Below are 14,825 nucleotides of genomic sequence, written 5' to 3' on the forward strand. Positions count from 1 at the left end.
ACAACCTCTGTGCATTTAAAAAACAAATTAGTTATACATCACATAGTAGACAGCCATTAAATTATTTTATAAGTTCATTCATGAAGAAGGACCTTTTTTACAGACTGAAAAAAAAGATTTTCATAGAGATATCTATATGATCAAGAGAGTTCGTTTTTTGTTTTACTAGTGCCACAAACTTGGTAGTGGTAACTTATTTGCCTGATTAAAGAAAACTGTAGTTTTCTTTCCTAAGACTTGTTGCTAAATGCCAACAGACATTTATGAGTTGTACATTTGATCAGATTGTTAGTTTTTTCGGTTTTCTCTCTTTTGAAAACCTTTGAATAAAATATCTGAATTGTTTTTTAATGGCATAGGAAAACTGGTCAGCTGAATGCAAAAGAATTAAAGTGGACCGCTTTCTTGCACCATACACAAAAATAAATAAACATTATTTCACTAGGCAAGGTAGAAAAGCTGAGTTAATAACTGATCCTGGGGCAGCCCGGGTGGCTCAGCAGTTTAGTGCCACCTTTGGCCCAGGGTGTGATCCTGGAGACCCGGGATCAAGCCCCACATGGGGCTTCCTGAATGGGGCTTGTTTCTCCCTCTGCCTGTGTCTCTGCCTCTCTCTGTGTGTGTCTCTCATAAATAAATAAATAAATCTTTTTAATTAATAAATAAATAACTGATCCTGGCCCCTAATGAGTTAGTCCAGGGAATACATAAATAAGTAGGAGATAAGTTATTTCTACTGTAACATCCTAAAGGGAGAAAGAAGAGTGAAGAACTAGACCCAATTATGATAGGTGGTGAGAAGTCCTTGCAAAAAGACTGAACTGGGGATGCCTGGGTAGCTCAGCGATTGAACATCTGCCTTTGGCTCAGGAAGTGATCCTGGTCTGGGGATGGAGTCCTGCATTGGGCCACAGAAAAGAGCTGCCCACAAGCTACTTGCTCAGGGGAGAGTTCAGGAGTGTAGCATCCTCCTCTGTTTCTCTTTGAATAGGTAAATGAGATTGTGCATGCTGTAGCAGCCAAGCCATGGCCCAAGTGGAATCATTATCATTACATCCTTAACCACGTGGGAATCACTACCATCACATTTATGATCAAGATACACCCTGAAGTCCCAGAGCCAAAGGTAAGAAATCATGACGAGATTGGAGTTTGTTGAGTTTGTTTCCACCACTTCCTTCTGAGAACATCACATCTAGATGAAACTGGTTCTTTGCCTTTTTAGAGGTAGCTATTGAATGCACACATGGGTGGGGTTAGGAAGGATCAGAAAATATTGTATTTCTTGCCCTTAATTCCTCTAGTTAACTCACAGGCTAACAGAAAGAAAAAAAAAACAGAATAAGAATGGTTTAAATTTTTTATTCATACATTCATTTAGTCTTCACTAATACAAGCACTACTTTAGGTGTGTGGGATACAGTGGTGGATAAGATATAGTCCATGTTCCTAAAAAAAAAAAAACCAACTGTTAGAAAAAGATGAGACGCTATAATCCAGTGTCATCAACAGAATGATGGTCCCCCTCAGTGCTGCCTCCTGTATCTTTTAAACAGTACTCCCTACTTATCTATGTCCAAACTCCACTTAACAGAAATAATAAAGTTCTTCTCATTTTTGAGGCATTTGTGCCTAAAATAATTGCAGAATCAAGCACATAAATGGCTTCAGTAAACTTTCCTCAGATTGACCACCATTGTGAAATTAACAAGCAAATCACACGTTCACAACATAGAAACAATATGGTCATATATGAATTTATTCCATCATGTCTATGCACACCCAGAAAAATTAAATTCAGCCAAGGCCAGGTCTTTAGGTGGTGAAGGGTTAAGAAGCAGAAAGCACCACCCTGTTCTCATCCACTTTCTACAATTCATATTCTCACAATCAGCATTATCCTTCAGGATACAGCTTTATCTGTGAAGTGCCACCATTAGGATAAAAATATATTATCAAGAATAAGTAACATGCGAACCCACTAGCACACATTAAAGCCCTGTAACACATTAGCAATAGTATATATATCTGTATGGATTATATCAGATCAGATCATAACATAGAGGAAAGGTACATTTTTGACAGAGATAGTGGGAATGGGGTGAAGGAGGCAGCATCAGTCACTAGAGTGAAAAGTACTAAAAAAAAAGTTTTATTTCACAAATGTCCCTAGATCTGATCTTTAAACTGTTAACATAATATCCAAACACTCAAAGGGAGTCCAGCAATACACCATCAATCCTAGGGACATTGCGCTAATCTTACATCAAATGCCATGTCCTAGAAGGTTCAGCATTCACAAAATACACACTCATGGCTCTGCCATCACTCAGAGGCCTGCTCCCTCTTTCTAGGGAGCCTTATGACAGATCCAACCCATCAACGTCTGACCCTCTTGCAGACCCACGGCAAAAGAACTTCACAGCTAGAGGCTCGGAGACCAGCTTCGCTGAAGGTACCACACTTCTGTATCAAGCTGTTTGAGAGAATACTGTAAGAAATCAGAAAAGTCAATCACTTAAGGGAACATGAGAATAAAGGAGCTGCAAGGCATGAAGGCATAAAAACAGAGCCTGTTCATGAGCCTCTCTTTAAAATGTCATCTTTTTTTTTTTTTTTTTTTTTTTTTGGCTCTCATCCGTCATTCATTTCCTCCCATGTTCCCTAGTTCATTTTCTTACCTTTTCCTCTCCTCTCCATCTCTTATCCTTGATCTATTTCCCCAGTCATATCATTTCTCTTCCCCTTCTCTCTTTCTTCCCCCCTTGTTTTGAATCCCCTTACCTTGAGTGGTTTAAGGCTGATCCATCTTCCCACCTCCAACCAGAACTGTTCCTGAGACCAATCCAGTAGTAGTCCTTTCTGAGGAAATTTTTAAGCAGGCTCTAATGGAGAGATTGAAGATGATAAAAAAAAAGGTTAAGAGAATGTAGAAAACCAAAGAAGAGATTCAGTGTCATGATCAAATAATTATTCCTTACACTCCCTCTCATTACCATTATTATGGACTGAATGTTCATTTCTCCCCACAATTCATATGTTGAAGCTCTAACCTCTAACATGATGGTAACTGGGGTGGGGCCTTTGGAAGGTAACTAGGTTTAGATGAGGTCATGAACCCCTCATTAATGATGGGATTACTGCCCTTGTGAGAAGAGACCCCAGTTCAACCTCCCTCTTCAGGAGGGAATACAACCAGAGGGTAGCTGTCTGCAAGCCACAAAGAAGGTTCTCACCAGCAACTGAACCCGTCAACACCTTGATCTTGGACTTCCCAGCTTCCAGAACTGTCAGACATAAATGTCTGTGGTATAAGCCACCTAGTGATACTTTGGTTAGCAGTTTAAGCTGATTAAAACCACCTCCTAGTCCAAATAACTTAATCTCTCTTTTAAACTCTAATTCTAGAGATGCATTGCAGAGTGGAATATTTCCTAGAATTGAACTTTCTATCTATAATTGCATTTTTATAATGTGAAAGATAGATAAATATTACATCTCTGCTTTCCGTTGTAAGTTCCTCCTTGATTAGATGAAGTACTTAGTAAATATTCAAATAACTTTTACAGAAAAAAAGCTAAATACCACTATAGAAGCAGTCATCTTTCTCATTATCATTTAATACATAAGTTATTATTAAGTCTGTAGCAATATTCTTGTTTTTTTCCCAGTACTACACTCCCATTTTCCACGTTCTCATCAATCTTGAATATGACAAGAAAAACAAAAACAGTTCTTAGGGAAGCAAGCATAAAATAAAGTTAAGCTGTCTGCACCTCTATGTTCTATGCTACCACTAGAAGAGAGATAACAGATTCTTTGCTCTGTAGAGTCTGACATTCAAATGAAGGAGTTTATACTCTAAGGCAATTGCCTCAGTAACTGGAATAAAATAAAGGATAAATCCCAGAAGATTAATTCTGTGGTAGGATTTGGTGTTTACAATAAACATCACCTCAGCTTTGAAAATTGCTTTCATAGCAGAGACTTTTCTTGTGATGCTGAATTTTCAATGTGATGTTAATGTTAACAAGTAATGTGTTTGTTCATGAGTAAGAAGGATAAAACTGTAAGTCTGAAGATCAACATATTGATGGAAAATACTTACATATAAAATAAGAAGCTCACTATTTGTATATGTTTCAGAGTACAAATGAATGTTTAGAGGTATCCATATGTGTCTTAACAGATACCAAAACCCTTGGGTTACAAGTGGTAGGTAAGTATGCACATGTACAGTAGCATTTGTGAACATTTAATAACTGATGTCTCTGTGTGTCCAGCAAATACTGTATGTATAATTAATGAGATAATTAATGCCTGGCATCTTCTCAATACTTCTTATTCTTAACCCTGGATGTCACTGTAAATCCCTTATGGAAAGAAAAAAGGAAAATAAGAAAGCATCTAAATTATATCCCCGTTCTTCCTATGTTGTTCCCAGGAATCCTGTATGTTAATTGTTTTGTTTGGTTGCCTGGTTGGTTTGGTTTTCTCTGAGTTAGAGTTTGACATGATAGATCAAGGCCATAATTTGAAAAAGGCCATAATTTGTTTCTGTGATCATATACTTCCTGACCATTTGTCTCAAGCCTCCTCCCTACATTAATGCTTTGAGATAACCAGGCATTTCATTTGGCAGTGGCCATCATGAGAGCATTGTATTCTCAAATTCGGTGAACTTGTTTTGATCTCTCTTCTCACTCTCTAAAATTATTGTTTGGAGGAATGGAAACTCAAAAAATAGCAGTGATATATGTTAATCCACAGTAATTTAGTGGTAAGACTTGGACTAGAACCCAACGTCTTCCCCTAGTACCCAAGGCCTTGTCTCTACTTAGTCCATCTCTCTGCAACCTACTTCTCTTTAAACTATGCTTTCTCAGAGCATCTGGCTGGCTCAGTCTGTAAAGCATGCAACTCTTCATCTCAGGATTATAAATTTGAGTCCCTCATTGGGTGTACAAATTACTTAAAAAATAAAAAATTTTTTAAAATAAAATAAAATAAAATAAACTGTGCTTCTCTAGCTCTGAAAAAATCATGAGACTCCTAGAAAATGTCAAGAAACATGCACATTCAGCTAAGAGACTACATTCTATTTGATGAAACACACCAAGAAGACAGCTTACACTTATATTAGAACATTAGATTCCAATATTATTTACTTTCTTGGGGTCCCAGTGTTGCCACAGATCAGGCTGACATATGAATAAGGATATCTACTAAAGCTAAAACATCACATTTGTCTCTCATTATATCCAAAGTTAGATATCCTAAAACCGAGGCTGGGCGAGGAAGACCCAACATGGCAGAGTACTCTTGGAACTCCTCAGGCCATCTGAAAAACCTCCTCTAGAGGTTTTTGAAAAATCAAAGAAAATTACTGCTTTCTTCAAGTTTCAGGAAAAAATGTTTTTAAACTTCCTAATTTTCCTCTAACATTATACATTTTTGTTCATTTAAACATATCAATAATTTCTAATAATGGCTTAATTAGTTGAATACTTTTTTTTGTTGTTGTTCATAACATCCTATTGTGCTTTTATTTTTTTCTAATTATTATTTTTTTTAGTTGAATACTTTTTGAAGAAAATACTCTTTTTTTTATCCAGCAACCACTAAGATATTAGTTTTTACATTGTTTTTATTGGAAGATGGTTACCAAAGGATAAGAATTCAAGGACTTTTCTCTTAACTATGTCTGGACTAGTTTCCTTTACTTACTTGGAGACTATCATTGGTATGAAAAGGAGACTATCATTGGTATGAATAAAGAATTTCTCCTAAAGTAAAGAGAAGCATAAAGCTTCTTTGCATTCCCAGGAAAGACATTAAAAGAGGATGTCTTAGTTCTGGCTGCTATAACAAATTACCATAGACTGGGTGACTTAAACTATGGGCACTTAATTCCCAGAATTCTGAAGGCTGGGACATTCAAGATCAAGTTTCTGACAGATCTGGTATCTGGTGAGAGCTTACTTCCTGATTTGCAGATGACCATCTTCTCATTGTATCCTCACATGGCAGAGAGAAGAGAGACAAGCGCTCTCATGTCTCCTCTTATAAGGGTATTAATCCCATCATGAGGGACCCACCCTCATGATCTAATTTCCCAAGGACCACATCTTCATATGCCACCACGTTGAGGATCAGGATTTCAATATATGAATTTTGGAAAGCACGAACATGTAGTCCATAACAGAAAGAACAAGTCTTTCATGCTACTTCCCATTTTAGAATTACTTCTATTTTCTCTTCATTGAATTTCAATCTTAGTTTCCATGGAAGAAACATGGTTGCAGTGGCTTCTAAATGAAACATTTGAAAAATCTGTAAAACTTGCGTATCAATACTTCCTTCCCAAATAATCTATCTCCTGTTATAGCTTTGTTCTCTCAAGATAGGGTATCCTGAAAACAATTATGTCTTATATTTGTTTTACATTAAGGTTTTCAAAATACCTTTGTATCCATTCCTAACTTCATCTGAAAAGTATGGCATTTAGGAAAACAAAACAAAAACAATATACTGCCATCTATCACTAACTCTTCACCACTATCTGAGGATTAAAAAATTGCTTAATCTGGCTTAGCCTTAATTTTCTTAAGAGGACTTAGTTCAGATATTCTCAAGGCTTTTTTTTCCAGTTATAAAATAAAACCCTAATTAACATGGTGGAGCAGAAGGGGACCCTAGATTTGCCTCGTGCCATAAACACAGCTAGATAAATATCAAATCATTCTAAATACCCAAGAAATTGATCTGAATGCTAAGAGAACAAACTGCAGAACTAGAGGAAGAAAAGAAACCACACCAGGGGATGTAGGAAGCACAGAAACATGATTCTGGGGAGAAAAGAAATGCAGGTGCTTCAGAGGAGATGGAGCCTTGATCTTGGAGAGAGAGAAAGAGACAAGAAAGTGAGAAAGAGAAAGTAGTACACAGGGAATTGCACAAGAGAAACACTTCCCCTAAACCACTGACTGGGAAAACTAGAGCCACTGACCATCTTAAGTTTTTACAATCAGGGAAGCCCAAAGTCTGAAGCTTCAGAAGTCCATTAGCCACCAGTGGAGCCTGTCGGCCATAACAGTGCTTCTATGGGGAAGGAAAGCAAAGACCTGGGACCAGACAGCATGGTTTGAGGATCCCCTTGGTTGCATCGGAAGAGACAGTTCCTCTTCTTGGAGTGCATTTGGGAAAGGAGGCTCAGCCTCTCAGGGGACAAAAGAGCTGGTGGGCACCACTGTGCTGCTCTGTTCATTAGCACAGGAACAGAGACACCTGCTGAGGGCAGCAAATCTTGATGCTGGCTTTTGCTGAGCTTTACCATAAACTCCAAGCCACTGTGCAATCATGTGACTACTTTTCTGGGACTAAAGGGCACCAACTGCAGTGTGGCAAGACCTTCCCCCAGAGGATCAGCACCATGTGATCTGTGCTGCTGGGGCTCCTAAAATTTGGAGTTTTGAAACCCAGCCATAAACCTGGGATAAAACACAGAAGTACCATGCCATGGGGTGGGCAGATGGGTTGGCCACAGACAGGGTGAAGGCAGATATCTGACGGAAACCAGTAATACAAGAGGAGAGACTGTTTGCTCTGTGAGGGCTTCCTGAACAGTGGCAGGCTCTGCCTCCCTGCACCCTATAGGTGCATCTTTACTAGGGTAAGTCAGCCTGACAACCAGCACAGCAGGCTCTTCCCCCAGAAGACCAGCACAAACCCCTCACACACCAAGTCTATTGACCATAGAAGTGCTGCAAAGCTCCAGCTCTAGGGGAAATAAGATCTAGCCCCTTTAAAAGCAGACCAAAACACACCTAGTTAAAACTTTAAAACTTGCCGCACTGTGGACAAGGTCCAAACACTCCCTACTGCAGGCAAGGAGAAACTCAGCAGAGGACTGACTTGAAGGAAGGAGCAGCCAAAACACAACAGCACAGTGCACACGCTGAAACATTTCCAAAGCACCAGGCCTGGGATGCCTCAGTGGTTGAGCATCTGCCTTTGGCTCAGGGCATGATCCCGGGATCCTGGATCAAGTCCCACATCAGGCTCCCTGCGAGGAGCCTGCTTCTCCCTCTGCCTATGTCTCTGCCTCTCTCTCTATGTGTCTCTCATGAATAAATAAATAAATAAATCTTAAAAAAAAAAAAAGCACCAGGCCCTAGACAGTATAGGACCTCTTCTTAATATAGCCATTACTTTCAGGAGCATGAAACATAACAGGCTTTCCTAACATACACAAAAACAGCGACCTACACAAAATGACAAGACAGAGGAATTCACTCAGAAAGAAAGAACAAGAAGTGATAACCAGGGAACTAATCAAAACAAATGCAAACATGCCTGGACTAGAATTTAAAACAACAATCATGATGATACTAGCTGGGCTTGAGAAAAGCATAGACGACACCAGAGAATCTCTTTCTGCAGAGATAAAAGAACTAAAAACTCGTCAGGCCAAAATAAAAAATGCTATAGCTGAGATGCAAAATTGACTATATGCAATGACAAGGATGGACAAAGCAGAGGAATGAATCAGTGATACAGAGACATAATTATGGAAAATAATGAAGCGGAAAATAAGAGGGGAAAAAAGTATTGGATCACAAATGTAGACTCACGAAACTCAGCGACTCCATAAAGGACAATAAAATTCATATCATAGGAGTCCCAGAATAAGAAGAGAGGGAAGGGGGGGCAGAAAGTTTATCTAAACAAATTATAGTTGAAAACTTCCCTAATCTGGGGAAGGAGACAGTCATTCAAGTCCAGGAAGCACAGGAAACTGAAACTCTCACCAAATTCAACAAAAGCTGACCAACACCAAGATATGTCATAGTACAATTTGCAGTATATAGAGATAAGGAAAGAATCCTGAAAGTAGTAAGGGTAAAGAAATCCCTAACCTATAAGGGAAGATAAATCAGGTTAGCAGTAGCTCTCTCCACAAAAACCTGGCAGGCCACAAGAGAGTGGCATGATGTATTCAACATGCTGAATGGGAAAAATATGCAGCCAAGAATACTTTACCTGATGAAGCTATCATTAGAAGAATAGATAAAGATCTTCCCAGACAAAAAGTCAAAGAGTTCATGACTACTAAACCAGCCCTGCAAGAAATATTAAAGGGGGCCCTTTAAGTGGGAAAGAAAGACCAAAAGCAACAAAGACTAGACAGGAACAGAGAAAATCTCCAGAAATAGCAACTTTACAGGTAATAATATGGCACTAAATTCTTATCTATCAATAATTACTCTGAATGGAGGTGGACTAAATGCTCCAATCAAAAGATATAGGGTATCAGAATGGATTAAAAAATCAAGACCTATCTATATATTGCTTACAAGAGACTCATTTTAAACGAGTGTAATGACACCTCCAGATTGAAAGTGAGGGTATAGAGAACCATATATCATGCCAATGGATGTCAAAAGAAAGCCAAAGTAGCCATACTTATTTATATCAGACAAACCAGATTTTAAACCAAAGTCTGTAACAAGAGATAAAAAAGAGCATTATATCATAAGTAAGAGGTTTATCCAACAAGAAGATCTAACAATTGTAAATATTTATGCCCCAACTTGGGAGCACCCAAATATATAAATCAATTAATAACAAACATAAAGAAACTCATTGAGGGATGCCTGGATGGTTCAATGGTTTGGCACCTGCCTTTGGTGCAAAAACAGTACCACAGATCAAAAATACTAAGAGCTGGTTCTTTGAAAGAATTAATCAAATTGATAAACCCCTATTCAGACTTATCGAAAAGAAGAGAGAAAGAACCCAAATAAATAAAATCACAAGTCAAAAAGGAGAGATCACAATCAACACCACAGAAATACAAACAATTATAAAAGCATATCAAAAAAATTATATGTCAACAAACTGAGCAATCTGGAAGAAATGGATAAATTCCTAGAAACATAAAACTACCAAAACTGAAACAGGAAGAACTAGCAAATTTGAGTTAAACCCATAACCAACAAAGAAATTGAATCATTAATCAAAAATCTCCTGACAAACAAAAGTCAGGGCCAGGTGGCTTCCCAGAGGTATTTTACCAGACATCTAAAGAAGAGTAAACACCTATTCTTCTCAAACTGCCCCAAAAAATAGAAATGGAAGGAAAACTTCCACATTCATTCTATGAGGCCAGCATTAGCTTGATTCTGAAACTAAAAAGGAGAGTTATAGGCCAATATCCCTGATGAATATTGATGCAAAAATTCTCAACAAGATACTACCAAGTGGAATCCAATAGTACATTAAAAGATTATTCACCACAATCAAGTAGGACTTATTCCTGGGCTTTAGGGGTGGTTCAATACTCGCAAATCAATCAACATGACATGCCACATTAATAAAATAAAGGATAAGAACCATATGATCCTCTCAGTGGATGCAGAAAAAGCATTTGACAAAATACAACATCTATTCTTATTCTTGATAAAAAAAAAAACCCTCAACAAAGTAGGGATAGATGGAACATACCTCAATATCATAAAAACCATATATGAAAGACCTGCAGCTAATATCATCCTGAATGAGGAAAAACTGAGAGCTTTTATTCTGTAGTCAGGAATAAGACAGGGATGTCCACTCCCACTATCATTATTTAACATAGTACTAGAAGTCCTAGCCTCAGCAAATAGACAAAAAAAGAAATAAAAGGCATCCAAATTGGCAAAGAAGAGTCAAACTCTCACTACCCACAGATGACATGATACTTTGTAGAAAACCCAAAAGATTCCACCAAAAAATTACTAGAATTGATACACAAATTCAGCAAAGATATAAAATCAATGTGTAGAAATCTGTTGCACTTCTATACACCAATAATGAAGCAGCAGAAAGAGAAATCAAGACAGTCTCTTCAACAAACGGTGTTGGGAAAACTGGACAGCAATATGCAGAAGAATGAAATTGGACCACATTCCTACTTCATACACAAAAATAAATTCAAAATGGATGGAAGACCTAAATGTGAGACAGGAAACCATCAAAATCCTAGAAAAGAATACAGGCAGCCACCTCTTTGATCTCAGCCACACAACTTCTTACTAGAGACATCTCCAGAAGCAAGGGAAACAAAGGCAAAAATGAACTATTGGGACTTCATCAGGATAAAAAGCTTCTGCATAGTGAAAGAAACAATCAATAAAACTGAATGATGACCTATACAATGGGAGAAGATTTGAAAATGATGTATCTTTTTTTTTTAGTCTTTCTTTCTTTCTTTCTTTCTTTCTTTCTTTCTTTCTTTCTTTCTTTCTTTCTTTCTTTCTTTCTCTTTCTTTAACAGAGAAAAAGTACAACGAGAGGGGAGCAACAGGCAGTGGGAGAGGGAAAGGAAGCAGGCTCCCCACTGAGCAGGCCCCATGTAGGGCTCCATCCCAGAAACCTGGGATCATGATCTGAGCTAAAGGCATTTGCCTAACTGACTGAGCCACCCAGGCACCCCACAAATGACATATCTGATAAAGGGTTAGTATCCAAAATCTATAAAGAACTTATCAAATTTAACACCCAAAAAACAAATAATCCAGTTAAGAAAATGCCAGAAGACTTGAATAGACATTTTTCCAAAGAAAACATCCAGATGTCTAAGAGACACATGAACAGATGTTCAATATCACTCATCATCAGGGATATACAAATCAAAACCATGATGAGATACCACTGCACACCAGTCAGAATGGCTAAAATTAACAACATGGTAAACAACAAATGATGATGAGAATGTGGAAAACGGGGAACCCTCTTGGACTGTTGGTGGGAATGCAAACCCACCAATAACTACTGTAGCCACTTTGAAAGCAGTATGGATTGTCCCCAAAAAGTTAAAAATAGTACTACCCTATGACCCAGCAATTGCACTACCAGGTATTTACCCAAGGTTACAAAAATGCTGATTCAAAGTGTGCACATGCACACTGATGTTTATACCAGCATTATCAACAATAGCCAAATTATGGAAAGAACCCAAATGTCCATCAGCTGATGAATGGATAAAGAAGAGGTGGGGTGTGTGTGTGCTTATATATATATATATTTATATATATATAAATGATACTCATGTTTATATGAATATACATATTCACATATATAATAGGAATATTACTCAGCCATCAAAAAGAATGAAATCTTGCCATTTGCAATAACATGGATGGAACTAGAGGGTATTATGCTAAGCAAAATAAGTCAGTCAGAGAAAGACAAATACCGTATGATTTCACTCATATATGGAATTTAAAAAACAAAACGGATGGACATAGGGGAAGCAAAGAGAGAGAGAGAAACAAAGCATAAAAGACTCAACAATAGAAAACAGAGGGTTGATGGAGATAGATGAGTGAGGAATAGGCTAGTAGGTGATGGGTATTAAGGAGGGCACTTGTGATGAGCACTGGGTGTTATGTGTAAGTGATGAATCACTAAATTCTATACCTGAAACCAATTTTACCATATGTGTTAACTAATTAGAATTTAAATACAAACTTGAAGCTTTAAAAAAAAAAAAAAACCCTGAAAGATGCACAAGTTTTATCATCCTCTTCTTTACAGAGGAGTAAAAAAGTTCACCTTGGTCAAAAGGCTTACCCAAGGCTCCGCATTGAATAAGCATCTAAATTTTCTCTCCCAGTGCTAAGCTTTCATATATGAGGCTCTCCCCTTCTAGTGATAAATAAGATCATATTGTGCCCCTGATTAATACTTTCTGATGGTTTCCTCTTTCACACAGAACAAAATATAAAGTTTCTACTATGTATATTATAAGATTTTCCATGATCTAGACCTTGCCAACCATTTTATTCATTTACTAGCTTCCAGTCATATGACCCTTCTTTCAGTTCTTTTAACATGCCAAGGTCATTTTTACTTTATGATCTTTACATAGCTTTTCCCTCTGCCTGAAATACCCTTTCCCTAGATTTTCCTATGGGTGTCATTCAGGCCTAGGTCCCAGCTCCAATGTTACCTCCTTAGATGGCCAACATCCTTGGCCAATCTAAAGTAGTACCTACATTTACTGTTTCACTTTCTTCAAAGCATATATCACCATGTTAATTACTTCGTGGATGTCTGTCTTTCCTCTGACTAAAATGTAAGCACCCTAACAGCAAGAATTCTTGATTATTACTGTAACCCCGCCACCTAGGAAAATATATGAAAGTATTTACTTTAGAGTTTGTAATGTTCAGTCATATTTTAGAAAAAAATGCAAAACCTAAAGTCAAAATGGAGACAGAACTTAGATAAAATCAGATACAGCATGACTCAGTGCCATACTTTAGGTCAATATTTATGCATTATACACACATAGACATGGTTCTACAAGTAATATTTTTAAATTGTAATTTAGATATTATTAAGGCATAGAACATACTCCTTAAAATTCTAAACTAAGATGGTTTGTGGGATATATCTAAGTTATTTCAACTCCTATGGAAATAAATTAATAATATCTCAAAGTTACTTGGGCTCATCTATTCTTAGGAATTATATCCTAAAAAATAACCTCAAGAAAAATAAGTCATAAAAATATGCATATAACTGCATAGCAATTAGAAATAAGTAAAACTTTATCTTGAAATATGAAAAATAAAATAAAAGAAAAAAGAAAAAAAGAAAAAAGAAATATGAAAAATAGATAAGCAATAATAGAATAATACAGAACTTTAAAAAATAAATACCTAAAATAATTTAATGTTTGGAAAAAACAGGAATGAAATGATGTTAGGTAATAAAAGCAGAATATATAAACACAGTGTGTCCAAAAAACTAGAAACATAGGATAAATGTATTTTTTTAAAGATTGTATTTAATTCTTTGAGAGAAAGAAGGAGACCATGAGCACAAGCAGGGGGAGAGGCAGAGGGAGAGAGAAAGGAAGAAGCAGACGCTCTGTGCAGCAGGGAGCAGGATGTAGGGCTCAATCCCTGGACCCTGTGATCATCACCTGAGCTGAAGGCAGACACTTAACTGATTGAGCCACCCTGATGCCCTTGTATTTTTTTAATAAATATATCTGTTTTAAATAAATGTATCTGGGGACATCTGGGTGACTCAGCAGTTGAGCATCTGCCTTCAGCCCAGGGCGTGATCCTGGATTCCAGGATTGAGTCCCACATCGGGCTCCCTGCATGGAGCCTGCTTCTCTCTCTGCCTATGTCTCTGTCTCTCTCTCTCTCTCTGTGTCTTTCATGAATAAATAAAATGTTTAAAAATAATAATAATAAATAAATAAATGTATCTGTTATATTTTTTAATAACATCATCAATATTTTTTTCTTCAATCTCCGGATACCTTTCCAGGTGAAGTATTTAAAGCAATGGATGTGGTTACTAACTTGAAAAAATATATATAATACAGAGCACCCATAACATAAAAATCAACTAGATCTTTAAATTTAGAGGAATTTTGCCTGAAAATATATCTTTAGGTTGAATAAAAACATATTGAGCATATTACTTGAAAATGTAACAAACATACTATTTAAAAATAGGTTTATCCTATGTTTTCAGACTTTGATACTTTATAGCATGCAAACTGTAATTACTATCATATAAAAACATGCAGCTACATTAAGAGATTTCAAAGGAAAATTTGACAGGCTACAAATCTCTAGAGTTTAACATTGATATGAATGTTCCTTATAATCTTGTGTATGTGCACAATACTAAAAGTCAATTAAGACTTACTGTGTAAACCAGAACACTCTCTCTATTTTTTTTGTTTTTTTTTAACCATCATCTCTTTTATTTTATTTTTTTTAATTTATTTTTTATTGGTGTTCAATTTACTAACA

At 36.9% G+C, this 14,825-nt stretch overlaps 1 protein-coding gene across 6 annotated transcripts in view; it reads right to left on the reverse strand.

Annotated features, from left to right (window-relative positions):
* Positions 1 to 1,346: 1,346 nt before the first annotated feature.
* Positions 1,347 to 14,825, reverse strand: part of KLRG1 (killer cell lectin like receptor G1) — a 44,565-nt gene continuing 31,086 nt past the window's right edge. For all 6 annotated transcript variants that reach the window (XM_077871142.1, XM_077871139.1, XM_077871137.1 and 3 more), the window contains 2 exons: positions 2,785 to 2,885; positions 1,347 to 2,491 (listed from right to left, as the gene is read on the reverse strand). In XM_077871142.1, coding sequence (XP_077727268.1) covers positions 2,380 to 2,491; positions 2,785 to 2,885 — 213 coding nt within the window. In that variant the 3' untranslated portion in view covers positions 1,347 to 2,379. The remainder of the gene's footprint in view (positions 2,492 to 2,784; positions 2,886 to 14,825) is intronic.

Source organism: Canis aureus, chromosome 25 (genome assembly GCF_053574225.1).
Source record: "Canis aureus isolate CA01 chromosome 25, VMU_Caureus_v.1.0, whole genome shotgun sequence".
Classification (NCBI taxonomy): domain Eukaryota; kingdom Metazoa; phylum Chordata; class Mammalia; order Carnivora; family Canidae; genus Canis; species Canis aureus.